Below are 23,921 nucleotides of genomic sequence, written 5' to 3' on the forward strand. Positions count from 1 at the left end.
TTTTACCAAATTGAGGAAAGAAACTTCTGGGCTTTTTTCCTTTTTAAGGAGACAAAGGATAATTTGGCAACAGGGGGCACATTCCTACAAATGTATAGTGGTGTTTAATTATTATTTTATTCACTGTAATTTTAGAAAATCAAAAAACAGTTTACCACGTTTGTAAATGTTTCCTGGACAGCACATAGCATTACAGTGATGTATTCTCCATCATCTTTTAACAGGTATCCCAGAAGACTACTTTGTTTTGGGCCATTACACAGTATTAGTTGGCTTTGCAGTCTCTCTCCATAATCTGTGAATTCTACTATGTGTAAAAAGAGAAAAGAGCTTCTTCAGAGAGTTTGCTTGTTTTTTGTGAATTATATAAATATACATTGTGTCTTTTTTTTTTTTTCTCTCTCTCCCCACTCCCTATATCTCAGTTCGCTGGCTTTTCATCTAGACTTGTACTAGACTGCAAGATGTCTGGTAATCATGAGAGGCAAAAGTTGTGAACCTTATCACAGGGAATCTGTGTAATTTGGCATGTACTATACTCTTGTTTGGGTGCACAGACAACCTTATTTATGTGCAGAATAACAGCTGAGCTTTGTCAACGACACTAGCTGCACTATTATGTCAGTGTTTGGTTTTGCCCTAGTTGGAGTCTTACCTTCAGATTGGGTGGGCCTGTCTCCTTCCTTTGATTCAGGGCTATAGTGGCCCTAAGGGGTTTGTCTGTGCAGAAGTTCCCAACGGGGCTGACAGTGAGTTAAGGAGGTTTGGCTGATAAGGCAGGTGAAGGGTTTGAGACGACCTTTAGTGCCCGCTGGAGTCTTGACAGGCTGGGTGAGGCGGGGCTGCCGTGCAGCTCCCTGGGCGCGGGGCCTGTGGCACGGAATACCTCTGCAGGCCTCCCCCGTCCCTCCGAAGCACAACTTGGTATCGCCGAGAGCGGAGGCGGCTCCGGCTGCCGCGCAGCCTTTCTCCGCTCCGGCGGGAGGCCAAGCGCACTCCCACGCGCGCTCCCGCCACGCTTTGGCCGCGCGCGGGACGGAGCGGGGCCGCGCGGCGGCAGCCGACACGGGTGGGCGGGGCCGGAGCCTGGGCGCATGCGCAGTGGTGGCGCCGCGCATGCGGACGGGGGGGGGCGCCGAGAGCCGTACCGGAGGCAGCGCGGGCGGCAGGTAGCACCGGGGCCGCGGCGGGGGCCGGGCCGAGCCGGCGGGGCGGGGTAGGGCCGGGACGGGCCGGGCCTCGCCTCGCGGTGCTGTCCGGCTGGAGCCCGGTGCCGTCCTCTGGACCTCGCCGAGGCGGAGGCGGGCGTCCCCCGAGTCACCTTGCCGCGGCGGGGCTGGGCCAGAGGCCCGAAGGGGCGCCGGCCGCTCGCTCTGGCGGCAGTTCCTCGCCCGTAGGCCCCCGGGCTGCCGAAAGGGCATCCCAGGGACGCGGGCCGGCTCTCTCTCTGACACCAGGCGGCCGGGGTTTTTCCAGCTGCTCCGCTTTCTCGGCCGGGAGGCACGAACTTGTGCGGCGGCTGGGACCGAGTGTTCCCACGGCGCCGGCATTTCAGCGTGGAGAGGAAGCGGCGCCGGAACGCGCCCGCTCCGTTACCCGCTGCGTTACGCGGGCAGTGCGGGGCGGGGGCGACGCTCGCGCTCCCGGGGCCGCGCAGCCGCCGCCCTTCTGGCTCCGCCGCCAAAGGTGCATGGCGGTGGTCGTGGGCAAGGCTCCGCCACATCCGTCAGGAAACATGAAACCGGCCTCACGGTTATTGTTATTTATTTTGCAAGGTTTCTTTTCTTTTGCGGGGCGGGGTGGTGTTTGGGGAGGTTTTTTTTTTTCCGTAGACTTATTTTAGAAGAGAAAGACTAATTTTCCACTGGGGAAGAGTTTGCCTACTTTTTTACTGTGGGTTTTGTGATGCAGAATCCCTAAATTGTGATAACTAATAAATAAGGTATCATTTGTCCTGCAATATTACATTCCCATCCGTTTGAGCTATGTTCTTCTATGTAGTGGTAACAGTATTAGGAAATGTACCCCCATTAGCAAATTTAGTTTTTGCTGCTCTGTGTGCACAGTGCAGAAATACTCACTGATGGCTACTGGATAGTATACAGAGATCTCTTTCCTGTTTTTCACATCTCTGAAAAAGCTTTCTATGAAGTCACAAGTGCAGATGGAAGCGAGACCTGTTTTCCTTTGGAATTGCTAAGTGTTGACATTGTTTGCTACTTGAGGTCCCTTTCAGAATGGGTCCTGTCACAAAAGCAATGTTTCCTCATCATCAGAACAGCAATAAGGCTCCTGTGAGTTCTTTTTGCAATGTAAGACTGTGAGGCCAGCATGCATAGTGGAATGTAATAGCTGGGGTTCAGTGATTCTAAATTCTTTTTTTTTATATAATTTTTTTTTTAATTTGTTGAATTGAAGCTTGTTTTGGACAAAGCAACAGTGATGCAAGGATGACTTTGATGAACATTCTTCAAAGATCTGACAGTTCTGTATTGGTGATGTATTCAAAGACTACTAATCATAGATGTTTATTAATGCTTTGGACATAGTTTACATTTTATGCTGTTAGAGCTAGGATTCTTACAGTGTTGTGTGTGTTTCAGATCCAATGGCTGTCCCACCGTCATACTGTGACTTGGGAAAGTCTGCCAGGGACGTTTTCAACAAGGGATATGGTAAGTAAGATAAGGATGGTTTGATCACCTTTCATAGTTTTCCCTTAGGCATCTTGAAAATCCCTGTAAGAACACAAGTACCTCAGACATTCCCTAATACCTTAGCAGCAGAGCCCTGGAGCATCTAGCCCCTTCTGATTCTGAACTTTGGACATGTGTTATGATAATACTGCAGTGGCAAAGAGTTCGAGGGGAAGATTATAGGTTTGATATTAATATGCACTCCAGAACAGTCTCTGAAAAATGCTGCCTTCTTTTTTTACCTTCTGATTTTTCTATTTAGAGTCATCAAATCAGGGATACTGATGTGGATTGCTGTAGGAGACCACATGTGGCAGTAAACAGGTTTCTGAGAAAGAGTGACCTTTATGTTAATCAGAATAGCCTATTAAAGCTGGTGTGCAGATATTTTCACAGTATTTGCATTTGTCCCTTTTCTGGAAACAGTACTAGAAAGCGTTAATTTTTTTTTTTTAATCTGAGTTTGTGTGCAATAAAGATTTCATTTGTATTACAAATCCATATGCTACATAAAACTAAAATGCACTGTGGTCTGGTCTCTCCCACCCTGGAGTTCAGGCTTTCCTAAGAACTCAAATTCCCTGCTTTAGAGTCAGTTACTTCAAGCTTTTTTACTTAGCGCGAGGGCTAGATATTTCCCTAGATTCAGAGCAGACAGAAAAGGAAGAAAGCAGTAGTACTTCTGTATATGGCACTGATTGAAGTAAGTTGAAACATATTGTTTTGGAGTAGAGAAGAAAAATTTCCTGCCCCCAAATCAGAAATAAAATGTAAACTTAAGTAAATCAGAAGAGATGGTTAACTGTATTGATGGGTCCTAGACTGCTGGTAGCTACAGAAGGTGGAGGTACTTCATGGTTGGTATCTGTTATGACTATAAATTATGAGGCGAATTGCTTTGAGTTGTCAGAATTCCTTCAATCATTCTTCCCATAATCCTTGTAACCCTCAGGATGATCAACAACTGTTTAAACATGAAAACTGATTCAGGTCAGTGTACCCTAGCTGACATACTTTGGGTGTGTTGAAAATAAGCCTTGTTTATATCTTTCAGTGAAACAGGTGCTGTGTGCTTTTATTTTCAGGATTTGGAATGGTCAAGTTAGAGTTGAAGACCAAGTCTTCCTGTGGGGTGGTAAGTATTTGGGACTTTCAACATCACCAGCATAGCAGTGGAAGGACAAATTCCTGAACTGATAACAAGCATTAACTTGCTAGCAGGTGTTGCTTCTCTCTTTCATTTCTCATTTTAAAACTCATAGCTGACTGAGAAGCTGATGTAGCAGTACTTTTTTTTCCCATGGCATGCAAGAATTTTCATACACCTTGTAGTTACTTTCCTGCCTGTTCCATTGATGCATCCCAAACATGAGTTTCTTCACCTTGCATAGCTCTCATTTTTACTTATGAATGCAGCTGAGTTTCTCTGTGGTTACTGTTTTCATAGGAATTTTAGTCCAGAGGGACTTTTATCCAAGAGGTCAAGGGTCAAGTAAGCACTGGAGTTTAACTTAACTGTGTTTTCACTCATTTCCACTGTGCTTAAAATTCAGGAGTTAATTAAAACTGAAAACAGACCTGCAGTACCCTGTATGTAGAATCTGAGAGCTTAAGTGAGCTTTAGCATTCCAAGTAACAAGAATATCTTTTGATCCCCATTTTAACGATGGAGAAATGGAGCTTCCTCACAATTTCACAGGAGGGCTGGCAAAACTAGGAATGGGTGTCATAATTTTGGTCTTTAACCACAGGCATAAATTATTTACTAGATAATATTTTTCTTACACTGACTGAGTTCTGCATGTCTTACTCTCAGTGCTGTTCTGATTGGTAAGACAAGTTGCTTCTCAGCCTACTTTGTAACCGTATTTGCCTGAGCTCCCTCCTTCTCTTGCATTTATGTTGTGCAAATGGTGTAAGTCCTTACTTCTGTATTACTGCATTCTGTCTTGATTGAGCTATTGACAATTACTTGCATTGTGCACCAGGAACATGTGGACACAAGGAACTATGTGGTCTCCATACTATGGCTACCTCTGCTTACTGATGTCTCTTCATAGGCAGTTTTCCTGGCTGGAAGTTTTGATTCTCAAATAATGTGCTGTTAATTATGCTGTCTTCTGATTGTGATGGAACATGAACAACTGTATTAAGTTCTAAAATGGGCTTTTTCTTTTCCATGCAATTTTCTCTGGATGTTTATCCAGTTGGTAAGAATGATGACTGTTTTGACATGTTGGTTCTTCATTGCTTTGTCTGACAAGACTTTCTGTGCTGCATACTAAGTCATTTGTAAAGTGTTGAATTGTTTTTAGTTGTGTTGTTATTCACGTTGTACAGTTTGACTGTGTCCATAGCCCTAGATCTGTTGTATGATCCATGTATGTAAAGCCATTTGCAATCTTTGTCCAACAGTCCACAACAAGAACACTGTAAAAACAGCAAGAGAGAAAACAATTTAGATATGGTATTGGTACAGTTGTCTGTTGCTTCAGGTTTTGAGCTTGTTAGTGATTCTGATGCAACAATAATAGAGTTTTGGGGATGGAGATGAAGTTAGAAACAAAGCGTGAGATCTAATTCATACATGGATACTAATAGTACCTCAGATTGTTCTGACACAAATGTTTGGGTGTTTTTCCTGTGGACTTAGAAAACAACAGTGATAGTGTCTATTGATTATAACGGCTTCATAGATTGCAAGTGGTTTTGCCTACTAAGGGCATGGCATTCCTGTAGATGCTGGGCACCATAAACTAGAAGGACAATGAGAAGCCATGCTTAACTGCTGATGCAGACTCGCGTGTGACATGGAGCCAGAATGAGTTTGATTTTTCAGCTACAAAAACTTCAAGAAATTATGGTTTGGTGAGATGTTCTAATTTACACAGATAAAGACTGATGGCAGCAGACTTCTCTCTCTCAATCCAGAAGCAGATTGAGTTCTTGACGCCTAACAGAATGCTCTGGCTTTTGATCATATGACAATGCAGGGTTTTTTATTTCCTGTGGCTTTGAGACAAATGTTTACAGTCTGTCCTTTACTTGATCTGAGAAAGAAACCAAGCTTTTTTAATCAGTTTCCTGTTCTAAGATTAGAAGAAAGTTACTTCCGAATTGTGATGCCGGTTTGAGACATCTTTACACTGAATTTGTGGAAGTGACATTAGAACACTATAGCAATTATGTCTTAAAGTAGTCTTAACACATCCTGACTTCTGTCACATGTTCTGGTAGCTGGCTAGATATGTTATAATAACTTCTGTGCTGTTGCAGGAGTGCATTATCTTAAGTAAGTGTCTCCTCTTGCCCCAGCATCCCTCACTGCCCCAAACTGTGTGTAAGGAGTGTGACCCAGCTCCCCAGCACTAAACAACCGTTTAAACACAGTCTTTGTATCATTGTATACTCTGCAAAGTTCAGAAATGTCAAAGTAATGTACATCCAGGAATACAGTCCTGGAATGAGAAGGATATGGAAAGTCAGGGTTCCAAAGCTTGTATATGTTGGAAATGGATCCTGCCATCTCTTAAGCACTGTATCTTTCAATACTTAAGCTTCAAGAGAGAGAAAATTTGTAAATGTAGTGAGAGATTATTTATCTTCCTTCAAGGGAAATATTGGAGAGTTGAGGATAAGAAATGAGAGCAGTTGTCAGACGCTTCTTACACACCTTGAGCTTACTACTATAGAAGTGTGCCTATTCACTGCTTAATATTCAGCTGTGCATGAAAGACTGAGTAGCCTACCTCTTGACCTATTCCAGGAGAGATGTATATTGAGATTTCAAGTCCAATAAATAACAGGAAGCTCTGGTGTGTGAAGAATTGACCGAATAGCATATTACAAAATACATGTTACACAAAATTCAAAGTTGTTTCATTACACTACTGAATGAAGGACCAGCCTGACAGAGCAATGTCAAGGTGCTCTGGTCAGGTTACTGTCTGATACTGTAAAGGAGAAAAGGTCTGCAATTTGAAGGTGCCTTATGAAGGGTGACTTAACTTCTGAAGTGGAGTTACTGGCTGAGGGAATGAAAGAGAAGTTGTGAGGGAAGATACTAAAGTCATCACCACAGTATATGAAGAGTCTAAATGACAATAGCATAAATGGTAGGGGGAACCACAATGTTAGGGTGCAGTAGTTGGTATGAAAAGCATCAGTTCTCCAGAAAACATTTTCACTGCTGAAACATGTCGGGGGGAAATGACTAAAATGCAGATACACAAAAGATGTTTGGAGAAATGTGAGAAAAGTCTTTTTTTCTTTTTGCTATTCACCTAACTTGAATGTAGGATTGCTTTTCTTAAGGGGGAGTGGATTTCTAGGACTGCAACAGATGCTTTTCCATCCACAGTTGGGACAATACTAGTAAGACGATAAAGGGAATTAGAGGAAATTGTGAAGAAAAATCCAGGAATATATAGAGCTTTGTATCCCAAGAAGTATCTTTTTATATCTGGATATAGAGTCACGTGAAGGTACAGAGCAAATTGTGGAGTGTTGAAATAACTACTGCTTTGACAGTGGAAGTCAGAAAAAGGATTTTTTTGATGCATAAGCTTGGGAAAAAGTGTGGTAAAGTTAAGATGCAGGGTAGCAAGTAATCAAACTCGCATGATGAGAAGTGAATGAAGGTGTCAGGTCTTGGTGTAACAGGGCTTCTGTCAACCTAGGCAAGTTACAAGGTTCTATCAGTACACCTAAATAAAAGAAATACTCAGAACAGAGATGCCAGAAGGAGTATCATTTTGTGACGCAAATGAAATAATTTTTGGTGGGGATAGGGAAGAGGAAGATGATGATTTTGAGGGTTCTGTCAAAAGGCCTAAAGGTGTGAGTCCTGGCACTTGACAAGTAGCAAAACTGAATGCAATTAAATATAAAGATTCCTAAAAATCATGATTAGCTACTTAAACCCTTTGATTAGCTCAGTTGATTAGAGCATGGTTGGTGCTAATAACGCTAAAGTTGCGGGTTCGATCTCCATATGGGCCGTTCACATACGAGTTGGACTCCCTTCCAACTTAGACTGTTTTGTGATTCTGTGATATTGTGCTTTTGACAGGAATTCACTGCAGTTGGTTCTTCCAACACAGACACAGGCAAGGCTTCAGGCAGTCTGGAGACCAAATATAAGGAGAAAGACCATGGACTTACATTCATTCAGAAGTGGAACACAGATAACACACTGGGAACAGAAATTTCTGTCGAGAATCAAGTAAGACCAAATGGATACTTTGGAAATGTGTCTGCAACTGGTATGAGACTGTATTGAGATGAACAGAAAACACTAGAGAAATGAAAATTGCACAAAAGTATCTGGAGTATTAAAAGAATTTACATGTATTTGCAGAACACACAGGCTGGGAGTGGGGGGTGCTAGGTAATGATTTGGGGGTATAGTTACTGCAATTACAGGTGTGTAGAATTACCTAGCTAATTGAATGAACCTAACTATGTAGAGCTGTCACTGCTGCAGCCAGGCAGAGAAACCAAAGACAGGACTCATAATTTTAAATGCTTTAATGTATAAGAACTCAAGTTTGGCTGCCTTGAGACTGAATATATTTTGGAAGGTTGAAGAGAAAGGTGAATGTTTGCAGCTTGGCACTGCTTACACAAAGGGTTGCTTGCGTGCAGCACTCTCAAGACACAGTTCTTTTTGACATTAATAGGTTTATGCCTTTGACTTAATGCCTCAAGTATAAGGTAATGATGCCAAAGATAGTAAAAATTCTGTAGTGCCATCTGCCATGTATGGCCATTCATGTTTATACTTTCATCAGTGCTTTAAAACGGAAAGTGCTGTCTAGCTAGTAACAAAGGTGGGGGAAAATGAGACAGGTATGTGCTTTAGCCTGTAAAGAAGTACTGTGTCTTAACAGAGTATCTGTAGATTATGAGAGAGATTTTTAGCTACAGTATGGACTGTTTGAACTATAAAGAGTAAGGAAACATGACTTGAGCAGTTTTCTTTGTGTCATCATTCTGTGAATAATTTTCTTGTTGTCAGCGCTAGATGCGTCATCTTCCTGTATGTAAAAACAGGAAGGTTTTACAGAGTTTGTGCTGTTAAAGGGCTTCCTTGTGGGAAGAAAAAGTCCCATTTTACTCCTTCATCATGCAGCATCTTCAGATTTCATTGTAAATCATGAGGGAGACATAGTTCTATTTATTTTGTTTTCTCTTTAGACAGGAAGTAAGAATTCTAGTAGTGGAATATAAGAAATTATGTTTCAACTGATTTTTGAGCAAATGTGTATTTTTCTTTGCAGTTGGCTGAAGGGTTGAAGGTGGCTCTTGACACTACATTTGTACCAAACACAGGGTAAACATTTTCTATTACCTTTATCTACAGACTGCTAGAATTTCCCATAACTTCTAAAAATACTTACTTTGCTCATTGTGTAAAAGCTCAGCATTTATTGGAGAAGATTCTGCAGTCACTGTAGAATCTTCTGCAGGCAGTGGATAATACTTAACTCAGAAGGACAAGTTCTGGTTGAAAGCATTCTTCAGCTTTTTGGCCAGTGGTAAATTTGTTGTTCTGCAGTAGGTACTAATCTCTGACTCTCCCCTTAAACGACTAGGTCTTCATGTTCTTGGCAGTCTTAAGTCAGTAAACCTTTTTTTTTATTTTTACTGATGCTTTTGGCCAGATGTCTGTGTGGAGTTGAATGAGGAGGTAGAATGGGCAGTGGACTAGCACCTAGTTGTCTTTCTCAATTCTCATGTACTTAAATTTGGTATGTAGTAGAGCAAAGGAGTGGTGTTTATGTCTGAATAATGCACAAAGATTGAGACTGCTTTGCAAATAAAGACTGGTATTTATTGATGGGGCGAGCCTGTCAGAAGACTCTTGAGTTTGAAATACTGCTTGGCTATGAGGAATTGGAAGCTAAGTCAAAAATGAGACCCCAGACCTAGGTGTGAGTGACAGGCAGCACAAGTGTTCTGCCATGTCTTAAGTGGAAGAGAAAGGAGGCTGGGGGGAGAATTAAAGAGGTGGTAAAGTTTTGTTGTAGTTGTATTTTAATTGGTAGCAAAACCAACAGAGACACATGTCGGAGGGAGGAAGAGGTATCATGAGAGGGACAGAAAAGGCAGACTAAGTGGATGATGTCTGGAGGATGAAAAAATCAGGTTTTGGTTGAGGAGACTGGTACTCAGCAGTGAAGAAAGGAAAGCAGGCACTGCACAAGGAAGGAACAGTGGAGAGAACCAAACAGACAAAAATTCATTGAAAGACAGCCATTGATGCAGGTTTATGGATGCTCCTGAAAAAAACTGATGATGCTATAATGCATTACACTCACAGAGAAAAAAAAAATTGAAATCACATTGGTTTTAAAGCATTAAGGAGAAACAAATTTGTCTTTCTTGCTTCTTTAGGATTGTGTGGAGTTTGAGGTGGTAGGGGAAAAGCAGCACCAGGTGAATATACCTGATACCATTATCCTTATCCTGTGCCCTCTTCAGCAGCAGTTAAGTTTTGATTAGGGAATACAGTAGTTTCATTAACTGGCCTTAAGGAACATACATATTGGAATCAAACTACATATATTACATACTTGTATACTACTGCGGATAAAACTGCGTGTTTCTGCAGGAAGAAGAGTGGAAAGTTGAAGACCACCTACAAAAGAGATTATATACATGTAGGCTGCAACGTAGACATTGATCTCTCTGGACCAACCATTTATGGCTGGGCAGTGGTGGGCTATGAAGGCTGGCTTGCTGGCTACCAGATGGCTTATGATACAACCAAGTATAAGCTTTCACAAAGTAACTTTGCCTTGGGATATAAGGCAGGAGACTTTCAGCTGCACACTAGTGTGTAAGTATTACTTGAGCCTAGAAAAACAACAGAGGAGCCACAATATAGGAATAGTTAGCAGTAAAGGCTTTAGGTCAAAGGTGAGTGAAGGGAAGGGGATGCTGATTTGTTTCCAGTTAATTTATATTCAGTGTTTTCATTTCCAGTACAACTAAAATACGGGCAACTTCCCATCTCTTGGCTGTCTTGACACCTTGTTTCAGAGTAATTTTGGGGTTTGTATATCTAAAATGGTGATGTAAGGGCCCTTTATGGGTAATTCGTAATTAACAACTGTTAGCTTTAATTTCTGTAATGGCATGAGACAAAAAAAGCCTTCAGATAAACTATTGTACCGTCTCACCCTCTCCATCAGACAGAAAGTTTCTCCCTCAGAAATGGCCAAGATGAAGGAGAAAGGCAGCTATAGCATTGTTTCCAGCTGTCATCTCTGCATAGCTGTAGTCTTGGCATTCAGATGGCCTGAGATGCTTTGAAGATGGTGTATTTAAATAATTGTAATGCAACAACATGGTTTTCAGTCTTTTCATTCCCGTAACTCCTTTATGTGTTACTACACAGTGGCAGTAACCACTGCCACTTATCTGGGTGGGTTGGTTTTTTTGGTCAGAACCTCAAACTAGGTCTCTGGCCATTGCAAAGTCGTGTTCCATTCTGCAAAGCAAAACATGTTTTGTGTAAAATATAAGCAGTCTGCCAGCTCCAGCTAGGAAGTAGTGAGCCTGGGCTCAGGGAAGTATTGGATCTCTTGGTTCAGTTTAGGAGATAATGATCAAATGACTGTGGGGAAAGGTTAATCTAAGGAGTTACTAAACAAGGCAAGGCTTGACACACTTGCATCTGTTACAAACAGGAATGATGGCACTGAGTTTGGTGGGTCTATTTATCAGAAGGTTACTAATAAGGTTGAGACATCAGTCAATCTTGCATGGACGGCTGGCAGTAATAACACACGTTTCGGTATTGCTGGAAAGTACCAAATGGATGACAAGTCTTCTGTTGTGGTAAGAATTTTGTTACAAAAATGCTCCCCTAAATACTGAAAATTCATGTTACAAAGCAGTTGCTTTAACTAGTTACTGAGCAAGTATGGTAGATTGCAAATTGGCTTCTGTCGTGGTTAAAATGTAAACTGGGACCTCGCACATCACACTTGTGAAATTATGGGGGGAAAAGAAGTCCTAAATATAACTTTGTCCATAGTGAAATAGTCTGACTAGTGTGCTTGGAATAGTGTGCTAGTGTGCTGCAAAATGTATTTTAAAAGGTAGTGAAAGGACGCAGTGTCCTTTTAATTCTGAAATCCATAATGTAAAACCCTATTAAGGTTACAATGGTGGAAGTTCAGCTGAGCTTACAGCCCTCTGCAAACAATTAAGTTAACCCTTGAAAGTCAGCTGACATGTGAGTGTTTTAATACTAAAAACTGAAGTAACAAGCATTTATGTTTCAAAGCAACAATTAGTTCCAGGACCATTGAACCAAAAGCAAAGATGAGAAATGTAGTAATTCAGAAAGGGGATTGCATATTCATGTATTTCTTGCTCATTTGAAGAAAAAAGAAAATCACTCCTGAGTGATGTGAACAGGCTCTGAGGGACTGTAGTAAGTAGCTCTTTAAAGGATATAAAGACGTAATTGAGGAGGCAGTGAAGAACAGCATGGCATTCTGTGTAGGCAGAATTGGTGTAGGATTACCATTTGCTGAGAAAAGATTCTAATAGAGGTTCATCTACAAGTAGCTGAAGAGCGTTAATGCCTAAGCCCCCTTCTCAGGGCACTGGGACACTTCTGTAAAAATACGTAAGTATTCAGTTTATAAATGCTATGATTTTTTTTTTTCTTGTAGGCTAAAGTGAACAATGCCAGCCTTATTGGAATTGGTTACACTCATGTCCTCCGACCTGGTACGTAATTCTCACTGCAAATGGGCAAACAGCATTAAGTACTACATTATGGTTTAATTCTCTGTCATCCTAAGAACAGAATAGATGAACAAAGGAGCTAGAAGTCTTGACACAAACTCAGAAGTAAAGGATGTCTATGTATACAAGTTCCTGTGGCAACTAAGCCACGTTAGTGAGGTCAAGTAGCTGAGGCAGAGAGCACTGTACAGGGATCTCAGTGTATGATGGTTCTCATGACTTGCTTTTGTAGGTGTAAAGCTGACACTCTCAGGCTTGGTTGACGCCAAGAATTTCAGTGCTGGAGGTCACAAACTCGGGCTGGGATTTGAGCTGGAAGTTTAGCACAGCTGTAAGTAAAACAACTGGTGGTGCTCTGGAAGATGAAGGAAAAGTGTACCCCATGCATTTCAGCCTTAATATTACTCTGAAATTTGAAGAAGTGTGAACTTTCTATTCTTCCCAAGAATGACTTTAACCCAATGCTGAAGTCCAGAGTGTGCCAGCACAACAAAGGAAGACACATGAAGGCATGCATAGAAGTTGTGATGTTTGTGCCACATTTCAGTTTCCTGTATTTTAAATCTGTTTGAAAAAAAACAGAAGAAAATCCAACCTCTCCCCACTATTGTATTGCATTTTGCATGTCCTATACTTCACGGCCTTTTGTAAAAGGAGGTCTCTGTGCTGTAGTGGAAATTTGGGGTTACCTCAGAATGAAATAAATTGGTCACGGTCAGAACACAGGGTTGCCGTGTGTTGACTCTTTACCAGGTTTCCATCCAGCTGGGTTTTTTGGTCTTTTTTTTTTTTTTTTCTTTACATGCAACTGTAAGCACAGTTAATAGATAATCTGCAAATGCTTTGTTACAATATACCTATACACTGAAATTTCCTTCTCCTGTGGTTTCTAGGGTAGCATTCTTACACCTCACATGTTTTAGAGACCTGCACAGTGAAAGCAACTTTTTCCATTATAGTGTTATTGAGCGCATCAAAAAGAGCAAACCAAAAGTTTACATGTTTTAGATAATTCCGTTCCCATACAGGAAACAAGTATTAGGTAAGTACAACCATTACACATAAAGAAAAAAAGTGCAAATCAGCAAAGTTAAGAAATTAAGTTCACAGTTCATTAGGAAGGTGAAATCTACCAGTGACTGGGTGTATGTCCATTGTTCATTAGAGAGCCTAAAATGCAGCAAAACAGCCACAGGTGATTGATGCCTAAGGGAAGATTGATCAGGACAGAGTATCTGCTGTCTTAAGGCACAATTAAGAACATTTTCCAAGCAGTTAAGAGCAGGCATTCCCTACTGTATCTTTGTGAAAAAGTGTCTCACAAGTGGATACTAAAAACTAGGCCGTATGTATCACATAAGCAATTGGTGACAGTAGAAGAAGGCAGTTGATACTCCCTTCTCAGAGGCAGCAGCTTTTCACAGTTGGCTTCCCAAAGTAGCATGGCTTCACAGGCAACCAAAGTGATTTTACATCTCGGTTTGTCCTGGACTGTTTGTTTCTTCTACCTGAAGCTGCAGCCAGCTCCAGTCTAGAGCCTAAAGAACAAATGAAATTCAACACTAGCTTACAGTCAAGCTTTCTCTAGGATAAAAGTAAAGCATTTTTTAATGAGTCTAAAAAAATTCACTGTGAACAAGTTGGTCAATATAATTTCATGATAAGCCACATGACTGCCATCAAGGAAACACTTAACCTACTTTACTTGCACTCTAGTATTTTACAATCTTTTTAATATTCTGCATTATTAAATTAAGCATCCCTGCCCACCACTGTACTGCCACCCAATTATCTTAAATTTGTGTGCAGTTTTGCAGTATTTTTGTACAATGGCTAAGTGCCATCCTTTACTGTTCAGCACAAAAAATTCCCAGCACGTGGCTCCCAGTGTAGGCAAGCAGAATATGTCAGTCAACAGATTATGAGGGAACAGGTTCTTCCTATCTCTGCAACTCCTACTTGCCTCTTGTCCAAGAGTAAATAAAAGATTTCAATTAGCTATATTAGTGGTAGCAAAGTTGGAGAAGCAGAACTTTGAAGCCATGTACTTCCCCAGTCCATTTATAGAAATTAATACATTACCAAGAAACTCTGTTCTTGATCCTTCATTGTGTCATGCATCACATTTTCTAGTTGGCTACAAAGTTTCCGAGATTCCAGCAGTAGCTCCTCACTGAAAAGGGCAATTATTACACTATTAATTTCTATGGGCAGTTTAAAGATATGTTGCCCCTATCATCAAGAAATATTTCCTGCAGATACGCTGCAGAACACTGAAGTCAGTCAGGTCACAGGCCTGTAATTCATACTGCAACTTGAAAAGTTGGTGGCAGCCCCTGAGTTACTACACAGGAGAAAGGAAATGTATTCCACGATGGGATTGGGTTCTCATTATGTGGGACCACTGTTCCTAGAGAAAAAGCTGAGAAACCTATAAACTTAAGGATGGAACAATGTGCAAGTAAACAAACCAAGGTCTCTCATTCCAAGTGGTGACCCAGTTCATTTAAGCAAGCCAGAACTACACAAGCTTGGTTACAGCAGTCTCCTCAGTGATACAGCTCAGCTACTATGACCTTACATGACAATGCTGCAACAGTTCTTGCTGGCAGTGTACTTCCAAGTGAGCCCAACCATCTCAGATTAAAGGAAGAAAACAAAAAACTACTGCTATTACTGAGGCAGGGGGAAGTGAAGCTATACATGATTCCCTGTTTTTTGTAAGGAAGATTTGCAAGCCCCAGGAAGTCTAACTACTAAATAAACCCAGACTGCTGACAATGCAAGCTGAACATGAAGTGTAAAATATGAGAAACCCTGTGTGCCATTATTTCATAAAGCAGGAAGCCCAGCTTTGTAGTGCTGGCATTAGCAGCTGAAGAACTCCAGACTTTGCCTCACCTTTTTCTTACAGAGTCTGATAAATTGTATGTTCCAGAAGGGACTTGCAGCAGCAGCTGACCCGAGCTACCGAGACGTGATGTGTTCATGCTCTCTGGACTGCCAGTAACAGGACCACGTACTTTACTCTGAAGAAAACACAGAATATTCAGAGTGCAGTTATTTCCACTAGTTTTCAGCAGCCAAGAATATGAGACAACCTGGAACTTGGCTTTAATATGAATTCAGAATAACTATAGGACATATTCAATTTACTATTATTTCAGTAACTTATGCTACAAACTATAGTCTTGGGTTAAAGTGGAGTTTTTCTTTTACTTACACAAGCAATTTTCAGCAAGTTCCACAGTTCTTTCTGTCGTTTCTCTTGAAGCCTAACAACTGTTTCCTCATCTTCACTCATCAGAGTCATCACTTTCTCCACTCTGGGGAACAATTCCAATGCCTTCTGTTTGCAAACTACAGTTTTACTATTAAAAAAATAAAAACTTATTAGATCACATTGTGGGCCACTGTAGTAGGACAACATTCTGAAAGCTACTTATTTCCTGTAACACTGCAAGATCTCATTAGCTACATGCATTGAGTTTTAAACCTTCTCTCACTGGAAGAGAGAATGCATTCTCTCAACTGGACAAAATCTACAAAACTCACCTGAGCTGAGTATAAATGACTCGAACCTTTTTTTCAAAGGTCTGTATTGCCTGTAGGAGCAGTCGTACTATTTCCTGGCTGTCACCGCTTGTCCTCTGGTCTGGAATGAAGTCAGTATTACACAGAAAGGTAGGTTTATAGGACAGAATGAGAAGATTCTTAGTGGCTTGTTTCCACTACTGCTTCAATCCTGAAGTATCCAAAGTTCAGGATATGCACATTTGCATGGGATGAATTACACTAATTTTTGACCACCTTCTTCAAAATGTAAAAAATTTGAAACTGAGAGTTGGGACTGTATCAAAGGAACAGCAATGTCTTTTATCCTTCCTACACAGAAGCAGCAGCACATGCTTGTGGCAACAGCCTGCTCTGCGAAGAGCTCCAGAGGATTTTAGAGAACAGCTTACAAAGCACCAAGAAAGGAAAGCTGGCCTAATGTGAAACTGACTCCCTGATTTCCCTCTGGAGAAAAAGGCAAGTCCAGGAGAGCCCATGTGCTGCTAGTGTCTGGGCAGGTCTAGGAGGCAGACAGTTTTCTCAATGATCATTACTACATCTCCAAAGTTACTATCCACACAAAGCAAGCTGACCTTGAATAAAGTGTCTTTTACCTCTTGGCTTCTCTCTTAGTCTTCGGTAAAGCTCTCTGGCTTGTTCTTCTCTAGAAGAAAAAAGCAGGAAAAAACAAAGAATTTCCAAAGAACCAAAATTAAGAACAAACAATTTGAGAACTCAAATCTTTTCTATACTTTTCTGCCACTTCAGACCAATGACAGATTAATCAAAATGCCAACTTCAGTACTCAAGTCCTCCCAGTCCCCAATAATTTGGGTGGAAGTAATAGCCCTTTCATTGTCCTGTAATAAGTAAGCTTAGCTAGAAACACTCCTGCATCTGAAGCTCAAGGCAGTTAAACTCACAAATCCTCCAGTGTTCCTCCTTGTTTACGACCTAGTGGGCTTCGCTGCAGGTCCACAATGTCTGTCTGCAGTGCCATCATCCTTTTCACTAACTGGTCCACATCATCCTCCTGAAAGCAGGGTAGAACACAAGCAACAGAATAGTCTCAGATACACTATCACTCATATTAGTTCTTCTTTTCTTATTCATATTTCTAAACACATATTTCTTGCTGTTTGCAAGACACAAACAGCAGCCTTGGCCAAAGACAAATGAGAATAGGAGTCACTTCAATTCAAGGAAATTAGGTCAGTGCTCTTGGATAAAACAACTTCCAAGACATTTCTGAGGTTTCCCCCAGACCTCCCTCTTTCCCTGAAGTCTTACAACAGAATAAGCTTCAGGTAGTACTAGTAATGGACAAAAATGGTGCCACACAAACCAAGGCAATGTGAAATTTGGAATCAGTCCAAACACAAGGAGTTTCTATTTAAGGCAGGGACAATGAAGTAAAAGGGGGAGTAGGGGAGAGAAAATAAAAACAAGCCTCTTTTTCTTTATGATAAGCTGTTAGATTTAGAAACATACCCGCCCACAAAGTTCCACAGCTTGCTCCATCTCTTTCCAGGCAAACAGCAGCTTCTCAGAAGCTACAGGAATCAAAGAAGAGTGACTGGCTTTCTCAGGTTCACAGAGAAAGGGGTAGGTGTTTTTGTGAGGATAAAAGGCATGAAAAGACCTGTTTGCCAGATGCTATACTCACTAATTCCAAATTCAATCTGCTCTTTATACTTTTCCAGATCAATTTGGATGCTTGTTTTAAAGAAGTCCAGCTTTGCTTTCAGCTGCTGAGAAAGGGAGGCCATTGAATTCTTCATCTTTGAGAGGGTACTATTGTAACGCAACAGATTCATCCTGCATGGACAAGAAGGTCCGATTAGCCTCTAAAAATAAAAATCCACCAGGCTTCCTCTTACATCCAAAGTAGACACTTGAGATAGCAGTGAGGACAAATGCAGTTGTGCCAAAGGGTTAACTCTCAGCTTTTCATTAATTGCTTATAATCATGGGCTTCCCCATTCCAACAAGGTCCCATTTCTGTCTTCCCTTTCACCAAAGCACAAAGACAGACATAAGTATTTTAGAGAAACTGCCACTGTACATGGCTGCTCGCTGCCCCTGCTGAAGCCGGTTACAGTCCTCTTTCAGCATTCGGATTGTGTGCCAGATCTGACCCCACACTTTCCGCAACTGGAAAAAGTGGAGATTCTTCTTTGGATCCTGAACTGAAAACAGAGGAGGTGGGGAAAAGAGAAACATATGTATCAACATGAAGCCAGAAAGTTGTGTTATCACAAAACAGACCAAAACATTGCTCCTTTGAGGGGTATGTTACCACCTGTAAAGCCTAGAGCTGGATAACCCCTGTGCAATTCCCCCAATATACCAAAATCCAACACTTCCTTTTTTCAGTTATTCTGATAAATTGAATTAATAACAGTCTGTTTTACTGCTTCTTGATGTAAGAGCTCCCTCTACTCTTTGTACATGACACAGACTGCAGAACATGGACACTGCTCTCAATACAGACCGCCGCCCTTCACATTCATGTCAGAGAAAGTCCTTACGGATGCAGTCAACACTTTCTGGATGAGGACGCAAGGCCACCTGAGCCTCATAGGAAACTTTCTTGTTATCAAAGAGGAAGAGAAGGTCTGTGTCTGCAGCTGCAGTATCATTCACCTGCAGAAGACAAAAGACCCAACTAGGTTTTCTCAGGAAAAGCAAGCCTTGGTAACACTGTACAAAACAGCCCTCCTCAGCTAAACAAAGAACACCATAGGCAACAGGGTGCCTATGCACCTGCATAGGTACCTATGCTACAATGGTTGTCAGGTCTGTGAGGTTACCATGGCAAAAGCATGCAAGTCCTGTGATCCCAAAGTGAGAGAAGTGTCTTCTGATTCACTCAAAAGCAAGAAAAGGACTATCCAGACTCACCTTGCTATCAGCTATATGTTTAGTGACCAGCTTCTGAGAAAACAATGCAAGTCCTGCTTCCTGCAGTAGTTCCTGGTCCTGTTCTGGAATTCCTGTATCTGACTGAATCCTGGCCTTTACACTCTGCAAAGTCTCTTCCTCTGTCAAAGAGTAGGTGTGCACAGTTCCCGTAACCATGTTCAAAACATGAAGCAACTACAACAAGAGTAGCATGGCATGAGAAAGGCTGACGATACATTGGTCATCTTAGAGCAGAGATCAAGGGACTGGGACAATGACCACCAAAAAACTTCTCAAAGTACTTAGCAGACTCAAGAATTCACTCTGCAGCTACTTCCTAACATTATGGCAAAGTTCTTGTCCTCCATCAAGTGAGAGGCCACATGGCAATTAAATACCTTCACCTGTAGAATCCTCTATCAGAATATGGAACTAAGCATTCACGGAAGCTATTCACTACTCCTAATAAGCTCAGCGAGTATTTGTCCTCAAAGAAGCAAGAGAAAAGCACCTGTCACTAGCTGTCAGGAGACAGTTCTGCGAGTTTCTGCCTCACTCTTCCTCCTAAGTCTATGATTCAAGCCTTTCCTCTCACAGAATACAGGCAACTACTCTCCAGAAAACTTTTCGGGGTAATATGGACCTACTGCTTACCTTCAAGTTCAAAATGTCATCCAAAGCTTTGAAACACCCATTGGGTCCATACATAGGATCTGTACCTCTCTGACGTGGGTGCCACATTAACATGAGTTGCAGCCATTTCTCCAGCCTCCCAGACAAAACACTGAGCAATAAAAACCAGGAGGAGATCAGAAGAGGTAAAAGTGCATTTGCAATAACCATATGGCCTGTTCTGTGTGGGAGGACTAACAAAACTCCCCCCCACTTCTCTCTATCACAAATGTAGTGTTTTGAAGGCAGAAACCAAGACTATACAAGTCTGATAAGTGATAATAGTACTGCCTGTGTCATGCACTCAATTTATTCACAGATTAACACAGTAGAGCATATAACATAATCTTGGTCCTTTTGCAGAAGAATCAGTTTATCTCAGCACAGCAATTTCTAGTACTTACCTGTTCAGATTGTTTGGGCAGGGCAGACGGCTAGAAAACTTGACTTCTCCAGATAAGTCCTCTGAAACAACAATATCCAGCTCACTCTTCTGACGGACTTTTGTATGCCTAATGTAAGCAAGCACAATGGTGAAATAATTGCCTGCCTTTCCCATCCTGTAAATTAGTAGGCTCTTAAAGCTATTCTTGATAGACATAATACAGATGCCACTTTGGTTTCTGTTATCTGCCTTGCAGGAGTCAGCCCTTATCCCATAGAGCAAGTATCAGGAATGTTGAACTTGCTCAGGTGGGTCAAACTCCTGTGAAAGGGGTCAGTTTCCATAAGGGCAAGGAACATAGGGATATTATCCTCAGAATCAAGGGACACCATACTTCCTGTTTACAGGAAAGTCACATCATGCCCACTTATCACCCAGCCACAGTTCACTCACCATTGCACTGGCTGCCAGTTGGGTAGGAATGGTCGGAAGCCTGTAATGCACTCAAAGGCAAGCGTGCCAAAGCTCCAGTAATCCACTGTCACCGTATACTTCTGCTGTTCCAGCAGCTCTGGAGCCTGGTACAGTTTACACACATGAGAAAAAGCCACCCAGCTCTAAGCTTTCTCTATCCCTTAACATCTCATTAACATTTGTACAAATTATTAAAGACATTACTGAATGCTGCCTCTCACATGCTTTAATTCCCTCTAGGAGTGAGCAGTATTCCTGGTTACTGGCACTTCTGCTTATTCATAATAGAAGCAACTAGCAGAAAACCCAGTGTCAGCAAAAAACAGTCACCTTCACTTGCTTCAGCACCACAAACACACCCCATACCATGCAAGTACTTAATCCCAGCCCAAAACTTGATAACAATTAATTCTACCCCACTAGAAAGCAGTAGCTGCTCTTATACCTGAATTCCTTTCTTACCAAGTACTGCAGAGTCCCAACAAAGGATGTGCATAGGCTACCCTGATCCAACTCCTTAGCATAACCAAGGTCAATGATTTTGTGTATTAACTGAAACACACAACAGAGAATAAGAGTGCTAGACCGAAATCCTGTTAAAAGCACATCATACAGCAGAAAGAAAATGTTCAGCTCTTCAAAGCTATACAGGAAAGGTGCTAGTGAAGAGGCAGAAGTAGAAATGGGAGGCTACTGTAGATTCCTTAAGCCACAATGAATTTGAAGGTGTCATAGCACACTTAGCAGTTATGTGTCTAGTTCCTTCCAATCTTAGGTCAATCAGTACAGTGTGGCTCTCTCCTTAATAGCTGAAAGTCGAAATGTCAGGTGTTAACAGATGTCTAATACAATGTCTTAGCTGCACACAGAATACTATTCATCTGACATAGTGGCCTGAGACAGGTGTTATCCTGGGCTGAGTGCTCTTGCAGAGGGACCATGTAACTGCATGAAGCACATGCATGCTCCTTATAAGCTTACTTGTCTGTGCAGGCAGAGACAACTGCTTCCTGCTTACCCTTTGTTCTCCTTGCTGCAGCACAATGTTCTCTGGTTTCAAGTCTCTGTGGATGATCCTGTTCTCATGAAGGTATCTGAGAGCAGAAGCTGAGACACACATAAAGGAAATTTTAAGAGCATAAGTAACAGTACCTAGACAAGATCAGTAAGGACTCGGTTCTATTTATGGCTTTCACATCAAACCTTGTACAATGAAACATACCATGAAACACTAAGTGTAAGGTGTAAAGTTAGCATCATAGAACTCTGGACACAAACTGAGTTCTCTCTCTGAATGTTCCCCCACATTCTTCCTTTAAACTGTAGTAACACTGGCTAGCTTCCAGTAGGCAAGGACCTCCCCAGACTCCCAACACTTTTGGTAGATGATCAAGATCATAAAAGGTCAGTCTAAAACTGAGTCACTAAGGTCACTGCTGTATATTTGGAGAGTTGATTCAGGACTAAAAAGGTTTCTATAGCTCAGACAACTGAAGGCTACCACTTACCAATGTCAGATAACAAGATAAGAATAGCTTCTTCCCGCAAGCCACAGCAATTCTCCAGCTGGTTCAGGTACTGCAAGTAAGCAACACAAAATGCAGTCTTTCCTTCCTCTATCCTGAGTGAAGCCCACAGTCCCGCAAATTCTCAGGGATACAAGAAATTTCAGCAACAGCAATTAAATTCTCCAGAAGCACAAAATTCTATGGGGTGTGACCTGTGACAGCAGCAATTACAGCTTCATAATTAAATCAGCCTTAGCTTAATTGCATGGGAGAATAAAGGAGTAGGTGAAAAGTCACTGTCATCCCATTCTAATCCTTCTGTTTGTTCCATCCCTCTTTGCCATTTCCCCTGTGCCTGCCAATATCAACTCCAATATGAGGCCTAAAGTCTGTGTTTTAGCTATGGGCAGATTACAGCAAAGGTCAGAAAAGCCTTAGGATTAGAACTATCATGTGTTATTTCTTCCTACAACAGACAAGAGTTAATCACTTTAAGGAAGGGTACAGCCTACAGATGCACCTACCCTACAATGGTCTTGGCCATACTCATATTCTGTTGCACATCCCTTACACTTGCCCTCATTATTTATGTGCAAACTCCTCACAGTGTCACTTGCATCCAAAAAACCAAAAGAGTTTCACAAAGCACTTAAGTCTTCAAAAGCTGAACATAGTATCAAGGACCAATCCACCAACAACTGGTGATGCCATGATAGAATTAGGAAGCCTCAGGATGTGAAAGCAAAGGTTCTAAGAGAACAGAAAACCCAGGATAAGATTAGAAGCTGACCCATTCCTTGGTTACCACCCCAGGGACCTCACCTTGCGGAGGTCTCCCCCTTGGCAGTACTCCATGGCCAACAGTGGCAAGTCATTTGGTGCGAGCTTCTGCATCCCTTCAGGGACATCGCGGGCAGCCACCACATTGGGATGGTTCAGTCTGCGGAACAAAAATTAGGCAAGTAGGCATGATGTTCTGCAACTGCTATACAATTTCACATGCTCCTGGTCATCACCTAAAGTGATCACAAATCCTTTTAGAAATTAAATGAGTGAATTCTGAAGGTTTGCATATTTCACGGATCTAGCCTCATTCAAACTCCTAGCATTTCACGTGCAAGACAGTGTGTTTCTTCAACACACATGCATTACAGATCTGTCTAGAAGGTACAGCAACAACTCTTGCAAGGAGTGCAAGGCAGTCTGTTGCCACCGTCCAGAAAAGACCCAAACTGCAATCAGACCACTACACCCGAAAATGCTAATCCAACACCCCAAGGGACAGACGTTAAGGCAAGCAAAGCAGCGGCTAGGTAGCAGCGTTGTTGTAGCGCTGAGGGCACAGCAGACGAGCCGAAGACGGCAGTGTGAAACCCAAGAGTCTCACGCAGCACCGTATGAAGTTTTCTTACGCGTGAACTTCCACCCACCTGCCGCCGAGCGGACCGGGCACCTCCCGGAAGGGGATCCCTTGGCGGCCAGCGGCCGAAAGCCTCTCCCACCATTTCCCTCAGCGCACCCGTCAGATCCGCGCTCCAGGGCCGCCTCCGCCACGCGTCCCGGGGCACCGACGCGACACCGCGCAGCGACCCCTCCGCCCGGCCCGGCCCACGCGGGCACCGGCCTCGGCCCGAGAACACCGCCGCCCCGCCTCACCTCTTCATGATCTGTATTTCCAGCGCCCAGCGGTCGCGGTTGCGCGGGCTCAGCTCCTGCCGGCACTGCTTGATGGCCACCTGCTCGCCGGTTTCCTGTGGACATAGTAAGGGTGGGCTGAGACCGGGTCCGGAGCCGGGGCGCCGCGGGCCCGGCTACCGCCTACCTTGTTGTGCCAGCGGATGACGTTGCCGAAACCGCCGGTGCCGAGGCGCTCCCGCATCTCCCAGGGCCCGCAGGTCAGCGCCTGCAGCGCGGGCGGGCGGCTCATGGCGGGCCCGGCTCCGCTCCGCGGGACCTGCG

General features: G+C 42.6%; 2 protein-coding genes across 5 annotated transcripts; one reads left to right on the plus strand and one right to left on the minus strand.

Moving 5' to 3' along the window:
* Positions 1-1,118: 1,118 nt before the first annotated feature.
* On the plus strand, positions 1,119-13,185 carry VDAC3 (voltage dependent anion channel 3). Of its 3 annotated transcripts, none has more exons than XM_085559117.1 (9): positions 1,119-1,752; positions 2,604-2,675; positions 3,782-3,831; positions 7,768-7,920; positions 8,978-9,030; positions 10,312-10,539; positions 11,393-11,543; positions 12,389-12,446; positions 12,697-13,185. In XM_085559117.1, the coding sequence occupies exons 2-9, from the start codon at positions 2,609-2,611 to the stop codon at positions 12,786-12,788; spliced, it is 852 nt and encodes a 283-aa protein (XP_085415243.1). In that variant the 5' UTR covers positions 1,119-1,752; positions 2,604-2,608; the 3' UTR covers positions 12,789-13,185. The 3 variants fall into 3 exon arrangements, with proteins under 3 accessions (XP_085415243.1, XP_021391603.1, XP_077645402.1); XM_021535928.3 differs by having other exon boundaries at positions 1,119-1,169; XM_077789276.2 differs by lacking the exons at positions 1,119-1,752; positions 2,604-2,675; positions 3,782-3,831 and adding an exon at positions 4,780-4,906.
* A 219-nt stretch (positions 13,186-13,404) lies between these two features.
* On the minus strand, positions 13,405-23,917 carry IKBKB (inhibitor of nuclear factor kappa B kinase subunit beta). Of its 2 annotated transcripts, none has more exons than XM_077789273.1 (21): positions 23,785-23,917; positions 23,619-23,713; positions 22,785-22,902; positions 21,963-22,032; positions 21,473-21,561; positions 20,917-21,006; positions 20,434-20,558; positions 20,000-20,107; positions 19,578-19,707; positions 18,924-19,118; positions 18,551-18,665; positions 18,085-18,208; positions 17,686-17,837; positions 17,511-17,572; positions 16,943-17,052; positions 16,613-16,683; positions 16,020-16,119; positions 15,688-15,835; positions 15,366-15,493; positions 14,547-14,637; positions 13,405-14,002 (listed from the first exon to the last, which is right to left on the minus strand). In XM_077789273.1, the coding sequence occupies exons 1-21, from the start codon at positions 23,887-23,889 to the stop codon at positions 13,934-13,936; spliced, it is 2,295 nt and encodes a 764-aa protein (XP_077645399.1). In that variant the 5' UTR covers positions 23,890-23,917; the 3' UTR covers positions 13,405-13,933. The 2 variants fall into 2 exon arrangements, with proteins under 2 accessions (XP_077645399.1, XP_021391594.1); XM_021535919.3 differs by having other exon boundaries at positions 13,467-14,002; positions 16,634-16,683.
* Positions 23,918-23,921: the final 4 nt, after the last annotated feature.

This window comes from Lonchura striata, chromosome 22 (assembly GCF_050655825.1).
Source record: "Lonchura striata isolate lonStrDom1 chromosome 22, ASM5065582v1, whole genome shotgun sequence".
NCBI classification, from domain to species: Eukaryota; Metazoa; Chordata; class Aves; order Passeriformes; family Estrildidae; genus Lonchura; species Lonchura striata.